This window comes from Canis lupus, chromosome 4 (assembly GCF_003254725.2).
Source record: "Canis lupus dingo isolate Sandy chromosome 4, ASM325472v2, whole genome shotgun sequence".
In the NCBI taxonomy this organism is placed as follows: Eukaryota; Metazoa; Chordata; class Mammalia; order Carnivora; family Canidae; genus Canis; species Canis lupus.
This window is the reverse complement of record NC_064246.1, coordinates 76,236,897-76,256,335: the sequence shown is the minus strand read 5'-3', so window position 1 is coordinate 76,256,335 and position 19,439 is coordinate 76,236,897. Positions and strand designations below refer to the sequence as shown.

Below are 19,439 nucleotides of genomic sequence, written 5' to 3'. Positions count from 1 at the left end.
TCATATGCATGGTTAATAACACAAAGTAAGCTTCAAAATGCAGTCACAATTATTAAACATTTCTGCTCAATTCCAAGAGCAAAAAGCACCACAAAATACATTTCTATCAGGCATTCCAACTATATTAGTTCTAAAGAAAAAAGCCACTCAGATAGCTGTCATCTAACAAGAACCAGAAAAGCATTCAAATTAATATAAAACAGTATGCATTTATTTACAAAGTATGTTTTATATTACCTTTTTATAGGTGTTTGTTTTATCATGGTTAATAACTTCATATGCATTAAAAGTACTATTTTTTATATGTATTGTATATTTGTAGAAAACAAATCTTTTATAAAGATACTATTTGATATTGTTACTTCATAATAAAGCAGTAAGTAAAAATAAAAATGATTATGTCCAGCTATGACATCATTAGCTCAAAACTGCTTAACAAGGAACAGAACTTACAACAAGTTGTGACTATTATCAACTAAGCAACCTAAAGCCTTATTGGACTTAAGACATTGTTTACTATAATGCTGCAAGATGCCTTCCAGATGAACTGCTTTTAAAAGGACCTACAAGTGCTCTCTCCCTCAGCCTACCATTTGTCTCCTTCCGTTTAGTGCAAGTTTAATGAGGCAGCACCATTATTCTGCTCCCTAACACAGAATTTACAAACGTCGTCAAACATGATTCAAGAGACAGTTGCTCTGGTGCTTATGCTTTGGTGCCAAACTCTGAAGCTGAAGAGAAATAAGCTCCGAGAAATGACACACAACCTTAGAGTAAAATTCAGTTTTCATACCAGCCAACATGCATCTTCTGAGCCTACAGTAATAAATGTGATGTGTGGGTCTGTAACCTTCAGAGCAAGAACACGACATAAAAACATGCGCACCTGGCCTGGGTCATTGTACCAAAGTTCATCATGAAGTCGGTCAGGATGGGCCTTCTTGCGTTTGATTTCTGCAATGACGTCGAAAACTTCAGAGTCTGAGCTGCTCGAACAGGTGCTGTCCTCATCAGACTCGCATTCAGATTCACTGGAACTCTCTAATAGAGGTCAGGGGAAAGAGTGTAGATGAAGGAATTCACAATTGTTTATTCTTTTAACAAACATTTGGGTGCCTGTTCCGCACCAAGCACTCTGCTGAGCAGTATCATGAAAATAATACAGCCCAGAGAGCTAAGTCACAATCTAGTTAAGGAAGCAATGAAAACAAAGAGTTTTGGAAAAAGACCAAAAAGCACTCAGGCAAAAGCATGGAGAGAGGAGCACAGGGATAATGGCTAGAGCAAAGGCCCCACAGAAAAATACCAGGAGGTATGGAGTTCGAGTGTCATGAAAGCCAGATTGAAGGCTCTGAATACCAGACTGAAGAATTTAAGTTTTTTTCTCTCCGTGGTAGCAAAAGATTTTAGTCCTCGGAAGTGACTGGATAAAAACAGACTGAGAATTTTGCTAACTGATGTAACCCAGTCACAAAAAAGACAAATACCGTGTGATTTCACTTCTATGAGGTACTTAGAGAGCTCATATTCATAGAAACAGAAAGTAGAATGATGTAGGATGCTGGTGTGCTTCTCTGGAAATTGGTGAGCAAAAAGTGATTTTTCCACCGACCAGCATAGTAGAAAAAGGCTAGAAGAAAGAGGGACTGGGGAGTTGTTTAACAGGTACAGAGTTTCAGTTGAGCAAAATGAAAAGAGTTCTGAAGACTACACAACAATGTAAATGGTCTCAATACCACTGAACTGTATACTTAAACAATGGTTAAATGGTACATTTTGTGTTATGTGTACTTTACCACAATTTAAAACAGACCTAGAACTTAGGTTAAACCTAAGTAATATAGTATAGTACAGTAATAAAACCCAAGCCTTACCTAGTTGGATTTTATAGTGTACTGCATGAGATAGATGCTACAGTCTTTGTTCTTTTACAGATGAGAAAAGACATGGAGAGATTAAATCATTTGTCCAAGGTCACATACCAAGTGGCAGAACAGGGACTTGAACCCAGGCCAGCTGGTCCTATCAGTGCTTTTGCCCACCATGGACACTGCCTCTCAGTCAGGAGACATAATGAAGGAGGGCAGATGAGGGACAGAAAACACAGAAAAGGCACAGGGAATGCCTCATCTGTGGATGGCTTTCTGCTAGGGGCTGCAAAGTTAGGACAGCAGTTTCTACCCTAAAAGACCTTAGCATCTACTTGGAACCTCAGAATACTTGTGAAAAAATAGACCACCATATGAAAAAGTTACAGAAACTATCCATGTGAGTTGAAAGAAACCTTCAATCAGACTGGCCTAGCGCTGGTGTTTCCTCATCAAAGCAAGGGCTCCCCAGCAGTGGAGAGGGCTACAGGGAATGTCTGTCCATGAGAGGCCTGAGGCACAGGGAACAGGCTCCTGCTTTTGATGGGGAGGCCACACTTACGGTCTCTCCTCATTTGAAGACTGGACAATTCTACAAGGGACACAACTGTTAACATGCCCTGCAAATGAGATCTATTTTGCTGAATGTAATCAAGGAAAAATAAGAACAAAAAGACAAAGTTCCATTGTTATATATTTTGCTGACCATAATTAAGAAAAAGAAAAAGAGGAAATTTCAATGTGAGACTCTCAAGAACATATCCCCAAAGTCAAGGTTTAAGCAATAACAAGAGCACAGGGTCTTGGTCTAAGAACTTCTGACTCACCCAAATCTTCATCTAGCTTTGTCTTGGGAGGCTCCCACGGAGGTCTAGCAGCTTTGGCCTTTTCTTGCCTACTCCCCAGTTCTTCCTCAAATTTGTCATATAAGTCACGAAGCCTACTTGTTCCAACCACAGTAGAATCTCCCTTTGAAAAATAAAGGATCAATATTAGGAACTTCATTAATAACAGTCATACCAAAGAGACATACGACCTCATAAATAATCAAAGATTTGTAACATCCAAGATACCATTTTCTTCGATTTAACCAAACATTTAAAAACAAAATTCCCAATACTGTCAATGGTGTCCTGAATCACATACAACATTTAAGGCTAACACAATCCTCAAGAACATGTACTTTGCTAATACTGAGAAATATTAAGAACTGTTCATGTATGTCCTTTTGATATGACAAAATAAATCATGACCCCTCCCCAAGAATTCATGATACCCCACACTCTCCTAGGGAACATGCACTTCTCTGCTACTAAAAATCACTGAGAGTCTATCTTCCACATTAACCACAATGATCAAAAATAAATATCCTTAGGCATGAAGAAGTCACAGGAATAAAAGGCACAGCATATGGAATATAGTCCATGACACTGTCATAGCATTGCATGGTGATAGACGGTAGTAGCTACACTTGTGAGCATAGCGTAAAGGAGACATGTTGAATCACTATGTTGTACACCTACAACTAATGTAACACTGTCAATTATACTTAAATTAAAAAAAAATGTGTAAAAAGAAACACCCTGGTAGCATTTAAAATGTCAAGACAGGGTCACCTGGGTGGCTCAATCAGTTAAGTGCCTGACTCTTGGTTTCAGCTCAGGTCATGATCTCAGGGTCATGAGAGCAAGTTGAGCACGGAGTCTGCTGGAGATTCTCTTTCCCTCTTTCTCTGCCCTTTCCCCCACTTGTGTACTCTCTCTTTCAAAATAAATATATAAAATATTTAATTAAGGAAAAAAAAAAAACGAAAAAAAATCTTCTACATCTCCCCATATACATATATACTACCCCAGACACCCAGGGATGGACACACTCACACACTCTACAGAGTTCTACAATGCATTCTGAGAGGAAATTCTCCACTCTCCCCCCACTCTCTCTTCCCAGGTTGAAATCACTTTAAATGCCCATACTCTTCAACTTAGTAATTTTCAAAATGTAAGAACCAGACCTATCAAACATAAAAAGCAAATTAAAGCAAATCATAAAATCTGCAGTTAATCCAAAAGAGAGTAATTGCTTTTTTGAAGCTCCCCTCATTACTGACACTGGCAAAGCTAGGATAGCTGACATCCTTGCCAGCTCTGCACCAGATGACAAAACACAAAGGCAAATGTTGGGTTTCAGGTTTATTAGCCTTCCTTCTATACCAGTTTTAATACATCCATAAAAATAGAAGAAAAGAAAAAAAAAAAAAAAAAAAAAGAAAAACACCTGTGCCTGTTTAAACTCTTTGAACCTCTGTATCTTCAATTTTATTTTAAAAATAATATCCATAGCAGCCATTCTCCTCTTCTTCCTTGCTAAAAGAACCATGATTGGGAGTAGAAAATTCCTGGTCTCAGGAAAAGTAGGCTCAGCCAGAGTCCCTCTCACCCTCAAAGATATCCCTGTTCTAGTCCCCGGGAACTATGTTATGTGGCAAAAAAAAAAAAACTTTGCGGATATGATTAAGATTACAGAATTTGAGAAGAAAAGATTATCCTGGATAATCTGGGTAGGCTCAATCTAATACAAGCCCTTAAGAGCAGAAAACCTTTCCCAACAGGAGTGAGGGTGCAACAGAAGAGGCAGGAGATACTCAAAGTACAAGAGACACTTGACCTAAGGATGAAGGGATTTCTGAGCCAAGGGATGCACATGGCCTCAAGGTGCAGGCAACAACCTTCACCAGCCAGCCAGCAAGTAAACAAAGACCTCCATCCTATAAGCCACAAGGACCTAAATTCTGCCAACTACCTGAATAAGGAAGAAAATAGATTCTCTCCAGAAAGGAACACAGCCTTGCTGACATGCTGATTTAGGCAGGAAGACCCAAGTTTGACTTCTGACCTACGAAGCTGTGAGATAATAAATGCATGTGCTGGTAAGCCATGAAGTTTGTGGAAACCTGTTATGGCAGCACTGGAAGATGAAGCCCTGGGAAAGACATATGATGTAGTTCTGGGGAAGGGATGGAAGAAAAAATCCATGGGAGCTCTGGGCAAGTTCCTGGCAGAAGGCCCCATCCAACACTCCCCTGCATCCTGTGTCTGGACAGAGTATGTAAAGACACGATGCCTGCAAGTCATCCTGCAACCATGGTTGACACTCCAGAAAGCAGCAGATACCAACTCAGAGACCTGCCATCTCTGGGCCACTAAATGAACACTAGGTACCATCTCCCTCCAGAAAACCTGTTGAGAAAAATAAACCTGGCTTCTTTAAGTCACAATTAGTCACATATTATTATTCACAGCCACATTCTTAACTGACATATCTTTTTTTCCAGGAATGTTTTGAGGATTATGTAAGGCAATAGGAGAAGCGCGAGTAAAAAGCTGTGACACCATAGGGGTGCTCAGTATGCGAGCTTCCCTTTCTTTTTTTTTTTTAAGATTTTATTTATTTCATTTATTAAGATTTTATCTATTTATCCATGAGAGACACAGAGGAAACGAGGCAGAGACATAGGCAGAGGGAGAAGCAGGCTCCCTGCAGGGAGCCTGATGCGGGACCCGATCCCAGGACCCCAGGATCATGACCTGAGCCAAAGGCAGACACTCAACCGCTGAGCCACCCAGGTGCCCTCCCTTTCCTATATCACATGAACCACAACTTAAAACTCTACTCTTATTCATCAAGTAAAATATCACACCACCATGAGATTTCTCAAATTCTTTTTCCCAAAGACAAGACAGTCTACTTTTAAGTCCCCTATAGAGAAGAGCCCAGGCCAAGGAGAAGCTGTTCTCATAAAATTCTAAATTTAAAGCTCTTCTATCTAACCCCATCCACTAAAGCTGCCATCTCCAATCTCTTACATCCCACCAAACTGGTAGATGATCATTCCTTCACTCATCCATTTAATCAATGAACATTATATGTGTCTACCCTGTGGCCAATAGGCCTAAATTAACGGGATGGAGCCCTAACACCTATCAGGAGGAAAAAAAAGTAACTAAACAAAGAGACAGTGACCAAAAATACAATGGAGATAAAAGAAAACAAAGGAAAAGGAAGAGAGCACATGAAAGAGGAGGTCATGGAGTCCAACACTGCAACGAAAGTCAGCTGCCAAGCCTGGGAGCCGGACCTTTAGCAGCATGTGCACTGGATCCCTCAAGAGACTATGAAGGGTGACGATGCCGCCATTCCACAATACCAAACAATATGCACGGGAGACTTCCTATGGTCATCTTTGGTCAAGGACAGACTTGTAAAGACAAACTCAAGGTTTCTGTAATTCCCATTTTGGGAGGAAAATATACACACACACATACACGTACAACCACAAGCTGCATAGAGTAGTTATGTGTGAAAGCTTATAAAACCGCCAGTATCAAGACTAGCAGTGTTATAAAATGCAGATTGAAGAGATACTTTAATCTACTACACTTTTGCCTTTTTTCAGATCAAACAGCTTTGGTCTACAGCAGTGGTTCTCAACTGGGGAGGAGGGCAGGGGCACTCGGCAACATCTGAAGACAGCTTTGGTATCACAGGTGGGGAGGGGCTGTGCAGACAGCCCAGAGATGCTGCTCTACATCTCAGAGTGCACAGGGCAGGCCCCACCACAGGGAATTATCCGACTCTGCCAAAGACTGCCAAAGGTGCCAAAGTGGAGAAAGCCTGGTCAACGGCTTCTCAGACCTACCACCTGATCCATGGGGTCACTGGAGTAGTAGTTTTCTGAGTGGGTGCAGCGGATCCACACAGGCTTAAGAAGTTCTTCTTCCTCCTCCTCATTTTTGTCAGGCAGTGTCTCCTCCGGCTCTTTTTCCTTGATTGAGGTATAATTCTTCTCTTTGCCAGTGCTCTGGCTGTCACTCCATCTGTCTTTCTCTTCCTCCCAACGAGCTCTTTTTTTCTCCCTACTTGGGGAGTGACTTTAAAAGGAGGCAAAGGAGGCTCATTATTTAAAATGCACTTATATTGTAAAACTATTCTATTTCACCTGTTTAAGTTCACTTTTCACCTATAATAAAAATTCCATACCAAACCAAGACATATTTACTTTTGTTAAACCAGTGATTCCCAAACACTAGTCTGATGGCATCAGAATCACCTGAAGTTAGTTGTTTAAAAATACAAATTCCCAGGCCCTACCCCAGATCTACTTACTGATTCACAGTCTCCGGGGGTGGGGCCCAAGAATCTGTATTTTTAATAATCTCCCCAGGTAATTCTGGTGTGCATCCAGCAGGTTCAGGGACAACCGGCAAACCGTAACTCCTAGAAGAGAAAGATATTTCGGAAATATTTGAAAATCTCCACAAATGAGACAATCTCAGCGATGAGAATACTAGTTTTGAATCCTCCACAGCTTCCTTTGCCAAGAAAAAAAGAAAAACTTCATGAAACATGGTTTCAACTTGGCCATAAATTTAGCCTGAGGACCATAATCGATGAGTGAACCAGTTATATCATCCCTAACCATCTCTCTGGAAGCCCACACTTGGGTTACTACTTAGTGAACCACCACTCTAATTCTGATCCCTGCATATACTAGTATTAACTCAATTACAAAGGATAAAAACAACTCAATCTCCTTGAATTTCTCAGGCTTGAAATATGCAAAGGCCCATCCTATGGACGCACTGAGGGAAAAACCTACAGGATAGATTTTAACTTAAGATCCAAATATTTAAATGCAACCATACAGACCCTAAGAATCCAACCACAGAGAGTAACTGCTTTATTTGTGTTACATCGGCATCCTTTGCAGGCACACTAACAAAGTTACTATAATCCAAGAAAGTTTACAACTGGATTAAAGTCATAAACTATTCGCACCAACGCTACCACTAACTTCTAATTTTATGACAGGGAGTGTGTATGTAGGGGGAATGGGTACCTGATTAGAAAGACTATATATATTGATTACTTATTGATATAACTTCTAAATGCTACACCGTATATCATTAATTTTATTACCAGAGTTACTGTAAAGTAAAATGTACATACATCCACTGTAGCAAGCTAATAAAGCATTAACAAAAAAACAAAACTCATCCATAAAACCACTCCAAGATAACCACTACATTTCACAAATGTGTTAAAATATATAGATATAAGACTATGCATATACATAATAATATACATGTTTTAACAAAAAAAAAGGAACTTGATAGCCTGCCTTTCTCACTCAAGAGAACATCAGGACATCCTCTATTTCAATACATCTATAACTGAACCACTTTTAATAGGCACCTACTATTCTTTTACATACGTATGCCATAATTTAACGGATCTGATCATAGCCATTTAGGTTATTACCTCTTGAGTTTTTTGCCAACATAAACAATGCTACTGTAAAAACACTTGTTCTCTGCACACTTGTCAAATTATTTCACACAAAGAATGTATACCTTTCTTTTTAAGGCTTCTCTATAGGTAGGTAGTACCAGTTTAGACTACACTCAAAACCATATGCAAGTTCCAATTTCCACACATCCTGTCAACATGATTATTTTTAATCTCAGCCATTCTGATGAAAGAAGGATTTTATTTGACTTATAATTTTTTTATCACTACTGAAATAATGTTTTATGCTCATTCCCTTTATGAACATCCCAGTCATGTGCAATTTCCAGTACTATTAAAATTAGTAGTTTTATTTACTGAAAAAGTTTTCTTTATAACTGCTCCTGTCAAATGTAACGCAACCTTTTTCACTTTTTTGTTTCCCTTTTAATTCTAGAGACTTTTTTGTTTATGCTGCCTAACTTTTAGTGCAATGCTTAGAATCTTTTCCCATCCCAAAGTTAAATACATATTTTCTACTTTCCTCAGTTACTTAACATTATATTTTTAAATTCTAACTAAGATATAAGAAATACAATTTCATTTTTTTACTCCATATGGCTTGTCAATTATCCCATCAGTTTCTCCTCAAATGTGAAACAATTTAATGATAGATGTAAATTTGTATATTACTTGAATGTTGCTCAATATTTGGGATATTTTATACCCATATCAAATTGTTTTAATCATTCTATGTATTTAACGTTTTAATTCTACTAAAGTAAGTATCCCTGCATAATTATTTTCATTATTCTCACTTCTATTCCAAAGAATAATCTGGGTCATTATAAAGTTTGAAAACCAGTAGTTCAACTGAAGTAACACTGAAATTATAAGTTATTTGAAGAAAACTGTTATTTTCACAACACTGTCTTCCACTTCCACTATGGGACTACGGCACGCCCTCCACTCATTGTCACCCTCTCTTCAGCTACATTTCTAGTTTGCTTCAAACTGATCTATATATTTTTAAAGCTCACTAAGATATTTAATTTTAGTTAAATTTTCTATAGTGAAGCTTTCTATAGTGAACGTACATTTTTTTCCCCGTTACATTTTCTTAGGTGTTTCCAGTATTTAGGAAAGATATTAATTTTGATATATTTGTTTTATAATTGTCAACTTCAGTGAATTGGTTTCTTAGCTGAACCTCTTGAATTTTCCTGCTAATACCATTAGCTAATAATGGCAACCTTTAGCTCCCACTAGTATGGGTTGGTTTATGTTTATTTTAGTGCTTACTGCAAGCCTGATACTCTGCTTAGCACTTTACACTCAGATTTAATCCCTAGAAGAATCCTATGAGGCAGATGTGAACATCTCCTACAGAGAAAACAGAATGAGAAACTGCATCACTTGCCCAATATCACAAAGCTAGTAAGTTGGTAGTTAAATGCTAATACGGTTGTTTGACACAGGCATTTTGACCTGTACTAAAATCCCAAGGAGCACCTGGGTGGCTCAGTGGTTGAGCATCTGTCTTTGGTTCAGGTCATGATCCTGGGGTCCTGGGATCGAGTCTCTTATCAGGCCTGTTTCTCCCTCTACCTAGGTCTCTGCCTCTCTGTCTCTCTTGAATAAATAAATAAAATCTTAAAAAAAAAAAAATCTCACCAAATGTTTATTGTTATTACCTAGAAACAAGGGCAAAAACACCTTCATGCCACCTCCCTCAAGGCAGGTCTCTTTAATGATGGATAGTTAAGGTTGTCTGTTGTGACCATCAATTAATCTTGGTTTGTTTTTTTTAACACTTTGAGAAGGTCATTTCAAAACAGGAACAAAACATCTTTTTTAGGTAAGTGTCTCAGGCACTTCAAATTTCAAAATCCAAACTTGAACTTGTTTTTTAACAATAAGCTATATACAAATGCTAAGTTTTCTTTCCTCTTTTATAGTATTTACATCTCTGGTTTTAATTTTCTCATTAGTTGGAACTCATAGAATCCAAGTCTCTGCCTTCTCCACAAGCTACTGGGCACTGGAGAAGAAACCACTAGACAAAGAGATTTCCAGCACTCTACAATGAAACTCACCAACCTCAAATGTGGCCCTCAATGGTTTCTAGCAACACAGTACCTGGCTTTTTTTCCTGTCCTTCGCTCTTCCTCCTCAGGTCATTTCTCTCTGAACAAACTCTTCCTAGTTAATCTCTAATCCATGGCATTTAATATTTCCAGCTAGGATCTCTTTTCTGAACTTTATATCTGTGTATTCAATTAACTACTACAAATTCCACTTGGTGGTCTCACAGATTCTCAAACTCCACATGCCCAAACTGTACACATCCCTGCATCGTTTTTAGTGCTCCCCATCCCCAATGGGGACCACCAGATCTCAGGTGATGGCTACTGACTTTTCTTTCCTCACCATCAGTTATCCCACTGACTCTACCTCATACATACCTCTCAATTACCTCTACTGTTCCCCATTACCACTGCCACTGCGCTGGTTAGGTACAATCACTTGTACAGATTAAAAAAGACATCTAAACTTATTTCGTCCAGGCTTGATCCTCTCAGAGCACTTGTCTCCACTGCAACTTTCGCACATGCTCTTTTCTCTCCCTCTACCATCCCCTTCCCTAATGCATTCCTACACACACTTCAAGTATCACTTATAAAAAGGTAAAATGTCAATTTTTCTATGACTACCCAAGACTGAGCTCTCACTGTTGTGTTCCCAGAGCAACATGTAATTGCTCTGTCAAAAGCACTTCTCAAGGCACTTAACTTTCTCATTCCTGTAAAGTGGAGACTCTTGTGAATGACTGTATCACTTATGCCAATATAATACCTGGGACACACAGGGTGCGATGTTCTTTGTTCACTTTTTGATTAAGTCATACAACATTAAGTGACAGCGATAGGCAACAGAGCCACATCTTTTTCCTCACTTGAATCGGAAAGCCTAAAGGTTTCAAAACTAAATTTGGCTCTTCTGATATGGTGTCAATCATGTTCATCATGAGATAATATTCTCCATCATGTGAAAGAAGTCTGCTTATATACCTAGTTTACCAAAGCTTCTATTTCTAAAAGGATCCTGTTTCTATTTTAAATATCTAATAAACAGGAACTGAAATAGCTCTACAGATTTTGATAGAATTATAGATTTCCTAATACTAACCTATTTATTCATGCAATCTTGGAGTAAACTGTTATTTTTTTCTTTTTTAGTAAATTTATTTTAACACTACTGAAAACAACTGGCTAATATACTCAGCATTTTCATATCCATATTTATAAAAAAGATTGCTTTGTAGTTTATTTTCCATCAGGTTAGGTTTAGCCATCTTGGTTTTCTGGACACCACAGCATGGAGCTAAGTAAGCTCTCCTTCCATCTTCATCAATGTTCTAGAACAGTCTAAAATGTTTTTTTTGGAGGTGATACACATCCAATTTTTTCCACTTTTCTGTAGTTACCAGCCTAATAAAATTTTCTGCTTCTTATGTGGTTTGGAATTTTTGCTTTTACAGAAATCAACTCATCACATCCAAGTTTTTAAATTTTGTAAATATGGTATCTGTACTTATACCAACATATTATAATTTTTAAATCCCTTTCATTCCTATGATACATTCTTCTACATAATGGAATGTGTTTTTCTTTTCCTGATTTGCCACATTTTAAATCATATGACCTTTCAAAGAAGTCTTGCATTTACTTCTAAATATTGTTACAGTGCTATAGTTCTGTTTGCTATGTCATTTTTTATCTTTAAAAAAAAAAACTTTTTATCTTTAAATCTTTCTTAACCTTTCTTATACTTTACCAACTAAGTGATCAGAGAATAATGATATAAACATATTTTATATGTTATATGTAATCTCATATATAAAATATATACATATATAGTTACCATTTATTTGCCACTAACTTTGGACCCAGTTCTAAGAGTTTTTTATACATTTTTATCTCAATGACTCCTCACCACTCAATAAGGCAAGTATAACTGTTCTTATTTTAGACAAAGACATTGAGGCTTAAAAAGGTTAGATAACTCTGCCCAATATCAAAGCTGGGAGAATAACTGCCCCCAAATCTGTCAGATTCCAGATTGCTATTCTTGATTACCATTACATAAGGCCATAAATTTTACCTCTCAATATATGAAGTGGTTACACCCTATAGGTTTTGAGTTACAACAATATCAATGTCATAAAGTGTGATCGCAGTTTTACTCTTCTCAGAAACAAGTAAATTTAAGAGCATAATTATGAATTTCCAAAATCTTAAGCTTTGAATTATTGCGTATATAATTTGATAGCAATTGAGATCAGAAAAAGTAGCCTATATAATTTCTAATTTTTTTTTTTTTTTGGAAATTTATCAAGATTTTCCTTGTGTGTCATCAATACATCTTGAAAGTAAAGGTTTTTTAGTTATCGGCTGTTTTAGCTTTTCACAGGGCATTTTGGATAGATTCTTGGGCTATTTTGAAGAGTTGGTGATATTATGGATAAGCACAAAACCTGAATTCAAGGAGATCTATGACTTCTTTCAGTGTCAACTCCTTGCTTACCTTCCAGATCTCTTATACTCTTTTTTGTAGGACCTTTCCAGAGATGGTGATCTTCGGCTGTCCCGGTGCCTGTGTCTCTCCCGTTCCCGCTCTCTTAAAGGAATTAATACACAGAGCTGTTTTCAACAGAAAGACTCAAAAACACCATCTCTTTTTACTGAATTCATCTTCTACATAAATGGCCCTCACCTATGAATTTTTCAGGCACTATTCTCTATGGGATATTTTTATTCATCACTTATTAAAGGGTAAAGTTGCTCTTCACTTTACAAAAGTTAACTAACTTGGATGTCTTTTGTTGTTTTCTTTAAAGAAAGAAGTCCTACTTGATGCTAAGCAACAAAGGTATTTATCACAATCTTCTCTCCAGATGTTCCAACCAGCCTACCCCTGGTTGTTGGACCTACAGGGAAAACTTTAAAGGATTCTACTACCTAGTGAATTCTAGAAAACTCCCAATTTCATCTATCAAATAAGTGTAAATTAAAGCTTTTATTGCGAAAACTGAGATAAGGTTCTATAATTAAAGAGTTCTAAACTCTTATATGTTAGAGGCCTGAGTTGTAGTTCTAGGTATAGGTGACTGGCAGGAGATTCTAAATCACTTTACCTTTAAATGCTGTTTTCATCGGAAACAACTCTAAATGGAGACATTGGGTATCCACAACGTACGACAGAATGAGGGATTTTAAAATTTTTCAATGTAAAACGGGAATTTGATGATGATAACAATAATAACTTCTGAGTCTATTTAATAAGTGCAATGAAGATCTGGAACAAAAACTTGGAACTCTAGGGTGTTTAAATCAGAGCTAAACCTAAGGGAAATAACCACTCAATCTTACAATGGGGAAAAAAAATGTTATATTAGTCTGAGTCCAATAAGAAGACTATAAAAATGTCTGAACTCAAAAACTTCCCCCAACCTATGGCCAAAGAGAGGAAATATAAACACACTGAAAATCAAGACTTACAAAAATGATTGAGAAATGTGACTGTTTATAGATATTAAAACAAATTGTTTTTTCACTTAAAGATCACCTCCACCTCAAGAAAGATTCCTTTGAATAATATACTTTTAACATACGTATAAGCCTCAGGTATACATTAGCTGTCCAAATAAAGTAGCTGGAGCTTGGGAGTCTACATTCTTTTAATTTGATACAGTTTACTGAGGTACCTGGCTGGCTCAGTCAGTAGAACATACAACACTCGATCTCGGGATTGTAGTTCAAGCCCCACAGTGGGTGTAGGAAATACTTTAAAAAATTAATAAATAAAATTACAGCTTACGTTAAAGCAGTAAAATCCCAACTAACGAGTGGTGTCACGTGACAGATAAAATATAACATGTAATAACATGGTGGCTGAAAAGAATAATCATCTATATTTCCAAGTAAAAATCTGTTGAAAAGACCTTCCTAATTTTTTGTATTTTAACATTCAGGCAATAGAATTTTGCATTTGAGAACGACATTTCTGATGATGATTGCTACCTCTGAGTGGGTATGAGTTGAAAAGGCCAATTTGGATAATATAAAGCACATTAGTAATACTATATAGTGAATCCATTTAAACCAAGAAAAACGATGTTTGGGTTACTTTTCCAAAGACTCTTTCTTGTCTGCAAGCATTAAAATATTCCTTAGGTACATAATATTAGCTCTCTGATGGCTACACATTGTACTCACCAGGACAGCTATGGGGACTGTCGTGCTGTAGCACCATTCAGTTACGGGAAGCCACTGCACTGTCCCCACCACCCTGCAGAACAGCATGTCGAGTGCACTGTATCTGTGGCCATTTCTTTTCCCATTCCCCAGAGTAACCTTAATTTTTCTTAACAAATGCACATATCCACTTCTTCACAAACTTCCTCTAGAAATAGTTTGTTCTAAAACAATCTGGTAATTTGTATTCAATCACATTTTAGAGGAGAAAAAGAAGGAAGACGGAATCTGGGAAAGGATAGATTGACTTACCCTAAGAAGCAAAGGGAGCAGTAGCCGGAGGACAGACCATAGAACTAACATAAACTTAATACAGTTTAGGGAACCCTGGGTGGCGCAGCGGTTTAGCGCCTGCCTTTGGCCCAGGGCACGATCCTGGAGACCCAGGATCAAATCCCGCATCGGGCTCCCAGTGCATGGAGCCTGCTTCTCCCTCTGCCTGTGTCTCTGCCTCTCTCTCTCTCTCTGTGACTATCATAAATAAATAAATAAATGGAAAAAAAAAAAACTTAATACAGTTTAATGCACAAATTTGTGAAGTTTTGGTTTTCTCCAATATACTTCCAGAAGTTATGCTACGACATCACATGCCCCATTTTTATTTTATAGGAATATTCCATATAAAACAGATGACTGACACTCTACCTAAGACCTCAAAGGGAGCTGGTTATTATGTGGCCATGACACTAAGGCAGCTCTAGGGCAAACACCCCAAGTGCATCCCAAAACAACTCCAAGATAAATAAAGGCTGTTTAGAAAGATGAGCTAACTGCCTAAGCAGGTCTTTCATAGTCAAGGAGTGTCATTTAGGATAACGCATATTAATCGTAATTTTTTTTGGCACTTGATTTCACTTACAGGTCCCTCAGTTGACAGGACATGAAGTTCTTTAAGCAAACATATAGCTCTAAGTTTAAGCCTGATTCAAGAATTTAGGATTTTTACAGCAGCGTCCTAAAAACTCTTAACTGCGGCACCCCAAAATGGGGAAAAAAGTGCCCACTAGAATGTTGAAGTTTGCATTGAAGTGTTTCCCTAGAAATAGGATTATTAACAATCACTTCAAAGTCTAAAGAAAACTATTAACAAACACTTTCCAGTTTAGAGTTTCATCATAAAATTCTAAAATAAACTATCATAGGCCTCTGCCAATTAGTCCATCAGAGAATAGTTAAGGACAAAATTGACCAGAATTGGTAATTCGTGCTGAGAAAATTTTTTAGTCTATCAACTCTGAGTTAGCTCTGGCTCACCAGAAATCAGTCATCTCTGCAGGAAACAAGTTTCCTTCTACCTTCCACTGGGCATCAGGAAGAGGAAACAACACATTTTCCTTCCAAACCTTCCAACCACTAATCACTCTCTTCAGGACTAGGAATGACCAACACCACTTACTGGCAAAATGTTCAGTCATGAACATGAAAACTCAACAGCTATGATAAAAATGTGGAAACCGAGAAGCAAACTGATTCCAAAGGAACCAAGACCAGCTCTCTACAAACCCACATAGTGAAGTGACTCGGTTTGGTAAGCTCAAACCCTTTAAGCACAGAAGTTCCTAAGGATAATGAAGGTAAGTAAACACACCACAAGGGACAGAAAGAGAAGCATCGCTACTAGCTCAACAAATGGGAAGCTTCGGGATCCCTGGGTGGCGCAGCGGTTTGGCGCCTGCCTTTGGCCCAGGGCACGATCCTGGAGACCCGGAATCGAATCCCACATCGGGCTCCCGGTGCATGGAGCCTGCTTCTCCCTCTGCCTGTGTCTCTGCCTCTCTCTCTCTCTCTCTGTGACTATAATAAATAAATAAAAATTAAAAAAAAAAAAAAAAAACAAATGGGAAGCTTCAACCATACAAGAAGTTCACTGAAGGTACAAAGTATTTGGTATGATCGTTATCAATGTTTTTATTTTCCCACCTAAACCAACAGTTCTTAGACTTTTGGAGAAAAGTCTTGAGATTCTGCTGTAAGCTACCAATTTACTTATAGAAAAACATGCATACACATATAACATTCTGCATATAACTTCAGAGCATTTCTATAAACCCATCTAAGAATCCTGGTTTAGAAATGCCTGCTGGAAATCTCACTTTCTTACATGTATCTGGTACATATATTTGGTCTCTTGAAAAAAACGCATGTAATCTGGAATGAAACAGTATTTTTTTCAAATACAACTTTCTTCAGTATAAAAACATTTCAATGCAACAAAATCAAGTTAAAAACTATTTTGAAAAAATAAACAAATAAATAAATGCTATTTTGAAAACTTTGATGATGTGTAACCAACATTATTGCACTTTACAAGGAAAACAGAGCAAGAAGGCAACTATGTACAATAAAGTTCCACTTATCTTAAAGCCAGAAAGCAAGTTCCACTTAACTAGAACTAGTTTGATTCCTCATTGATAACATAGAGATCGATTCCAAATGAACTCAGGTGTTTTAACCTGATATGGTGATCATACTGAACAAAAGTAAATATGATAATGCAAAGAACACGAAAAAGTAGTACGTGAACTTTCATTAGATCACCATTAAAACATCAGCTGTATTTTGCAAGAGTAATCAGCTTACGCTCATTGCAATGAATCTACATTGATGATTTTGAAATGATTTTCAAAAGTGGCTTTTCTGACATTAACTACTTTACTTGTCAGTTGTCTCTTCCTCTTTAAAACAGCTCCAAAAATGCTTTCTTCCCTTTATAAACCAAAATGCACTGCTGGACCTTTTTGGTTCGGTCCTCTGAGAAACCCAAATGGCCCATGTCTGGACCTCTGCAGTTCACTAAAACCACACATGTGCTTTACCTGCTCCGCTCATAGCTCCGGTGACGGGAGGGCGTTCTCCCTCGGTCGTAATCTGATCTGTAGCGGCTATCTTGTCTTCTCCTGTCAGGACTTCGGCCTCGTTCCCGTCGATCCAGGGACCGATGCCTCTCGCCTCGGCCGTGACTGTGATCCCGGTGCCTGTGATCCTCGTAGTGCTTGAGCCTTTCAGGGGACCTTCTCTCACTGGGAGCCTTTGGGAGGGGGTATGGAGGGAGGTGCCTAAAATGGGGACTAGTGCTGTTATTAGCACTGGGTGGAAAAGAACTGGGGTTGTTCTGGAAGCTATTAAAATTGGGAGGTGGGAAATTATGGTGTGAGTACCCTGGAGGGTACTGATAATTGACCTGCTGTGGCATGACCGGAGGGGGTGGGGGGTGGGGCATGGAAGGAGGGGGCATCATGAAAGGGAAAGTGCCCTGTCCAGGAGGTGCTCCAGGGACTGGGGGGTTATTAGGACAGGGCATTGGAGGTGGCATAGGAGGAAAACAAGGAGGCACTGGGAAGGGGGGCCTCATCTGGTGATTTGGGAAGGGGGGGCGTATAGGGCAGGGGGGAAGAGGGCCCTGGGCTGACGGAGGCATGGGAGGAGGGAAGGGGACAAAGTCTGGTCGTGGAGGCAGAAAATTGGGGGCTGGAGAGTTCGAGAACGTGGTGGAAGGGGCACTTGGAGGTTCATATTGATATTGCACAGGAGGCTGCTGAGGATGAAGTAGTCTCAGATTTTGAGGCCTGAAGGCTGGGGCTGAGGGTCTGGCTCCATGTCCTCCTCGCCCTCGGGGACACCCTCGTCCTGGATGGAACGACATTCTATGACTTTGTGGGAGGAAAGAAAAAGAAAAGAAAACCAAAAACTCACCATAAACAGGGTGTCACAAATGCCTGACCATCTTCAAGAGCAACTGACCCCTTCAGCCCCTGGATTATTCTACCTACCTGACACTGAGCTCTCTGTAATACCTCAAACTCCTCATGGCCAATAAAGTCCTCTTCCCCTGTCTCAGTCCCTGGCTTCTGTCATTCCCTAAAGCTGCTCCTCCTCCAGAATGATGAACTCAACATCCGACTATTTAATCATATGCTGTTATGTCCTTGCTCAGGCTCCCCAAAAATCTGAACCTCGCCATGTCATCCCACCTGTACACCACTCTCTACATCTGCACCAGCACCTTCCTGTCTTCACCTTCCTCCACACTCAGCAGAGACTCCACAAATTCAACATACCTGGTCCTAAAAGGAATTAACGACCCTCCCCTCCAAAACAATACCAATGGCTGCTCTTTTACGGTTTCTATATTTTTTTTTAAGATTTTATTTATTTATTCATGAGACAGAGAGGGAGGCAGAGAGAGAGGGAGGCAGAGATACAGGCAGAGGGAGAAGCAGGCTCCATGCTGGGAGCCCGATGTGGGACCCAATCCCAGGACCCCAGGATCATGCCCTGAGTCAAAGGCAGACGCTCAACTGCTGAACCACCCAGGCATCCCCAGTGTTTCCTATTTCAATAGATAATAGCATTTATTGGTCCTCAAGTCATACATCAGCCAATTATCTGACAACTTTTCCTCCCTTACCCCTTTTACCCAAAAATGTATTTTAAATTCCCATCACTTCTGCTTCATAAATACTTCCTAAGTTCACCCACTTCACACCATCATTTCTTCCCTTGCTATAGTAACAACCCCACTGGTCTTTCTATAATCACTAGCACTACCCATCAGGCCTTTGTTAGGTTCCCTGCTCTCACGTTCTGTGATGCTTCCTGGCAGGTCCTACAGTAATTACAATTTACCAACTAATTACCTCATTCCACCATTCATGTTTGCCTGCACCTCAGAACTATAAGCTCCATGAGGGCAGGAGCTGGTCTGTGCTCCTAGCCATGTCCATGGCCCACATGAACACACCTCCTCCTCTCCCGTTACCAAAATCGGGGTTTGCTCTTCTCTCTGCTCTCCCAAAACCTCCACCATTACCGTCACACCACTCACCACGTATTGCCTTGCATCGTGACACGGTGTCTGGATATGTCACATCTTCCACAGGGAATATAAGCGCTAGGGGACAGAAAGAATAAAACAGGCATAAAAAGGTTTCCCAAACTGCTAATGTCTGCAATTCTCTTAACAATG

The 19,439-nt window shown here is 39.1% G+C and overlaps 1 protein-coding gene across 8 annotated transcripts in view; it reads right to left on the bottom strand.

The window, feature by feature from the left end:
* DROSHA (drosha ribonuclease III) overlaps nt 1-19,439 on the bottom strand; it is a 121,277-nt gene that overhangs the window by 98,937 nt on the left and 2,901 nt on the right. For 5 of the 8 annotated variants that reach the window (XR_004815002.2, XM_025436477.3, XM_025436479.3 and 2 more), the window contains 7 exons: nt 19,299-19,364; nt 17,290-18,123; nt 12,744-12,836; nt 7,035-7,145; nt 6,568-6,799; nt 2,696-2,837; nt 887-1,041 (listed from right to left, as the gene is read on the bottom strand). Coding sequence is in view for 7 of the 8 variants with exons in the window: in XM_025436477.3 (XP_025292262.1) it covers nt 887-1,041; nt 2,696-2,837; nt 6,568-6,799; nt 7,035-7,145; nt 12,744-12,836; nt 17,290-18,123; nt 19,299-19,315 (1,584 nt within the window). In the remaining variant the exon portion in view is untranslated. The remainder of the gene's footprint in view (nt 1-886; nt 1,042-2,695; nt 2,838-6,567; nt 6,800-7,034; nt 7,146-12,743; nt 12,837-17,289; nt 18,124-19,298; nt 19,365-19,439) is intronic. The other 3 variants (XM_025436482.3, XM_025436481.3, XM_049109409.1) reach the window with 3 other exon arrangements.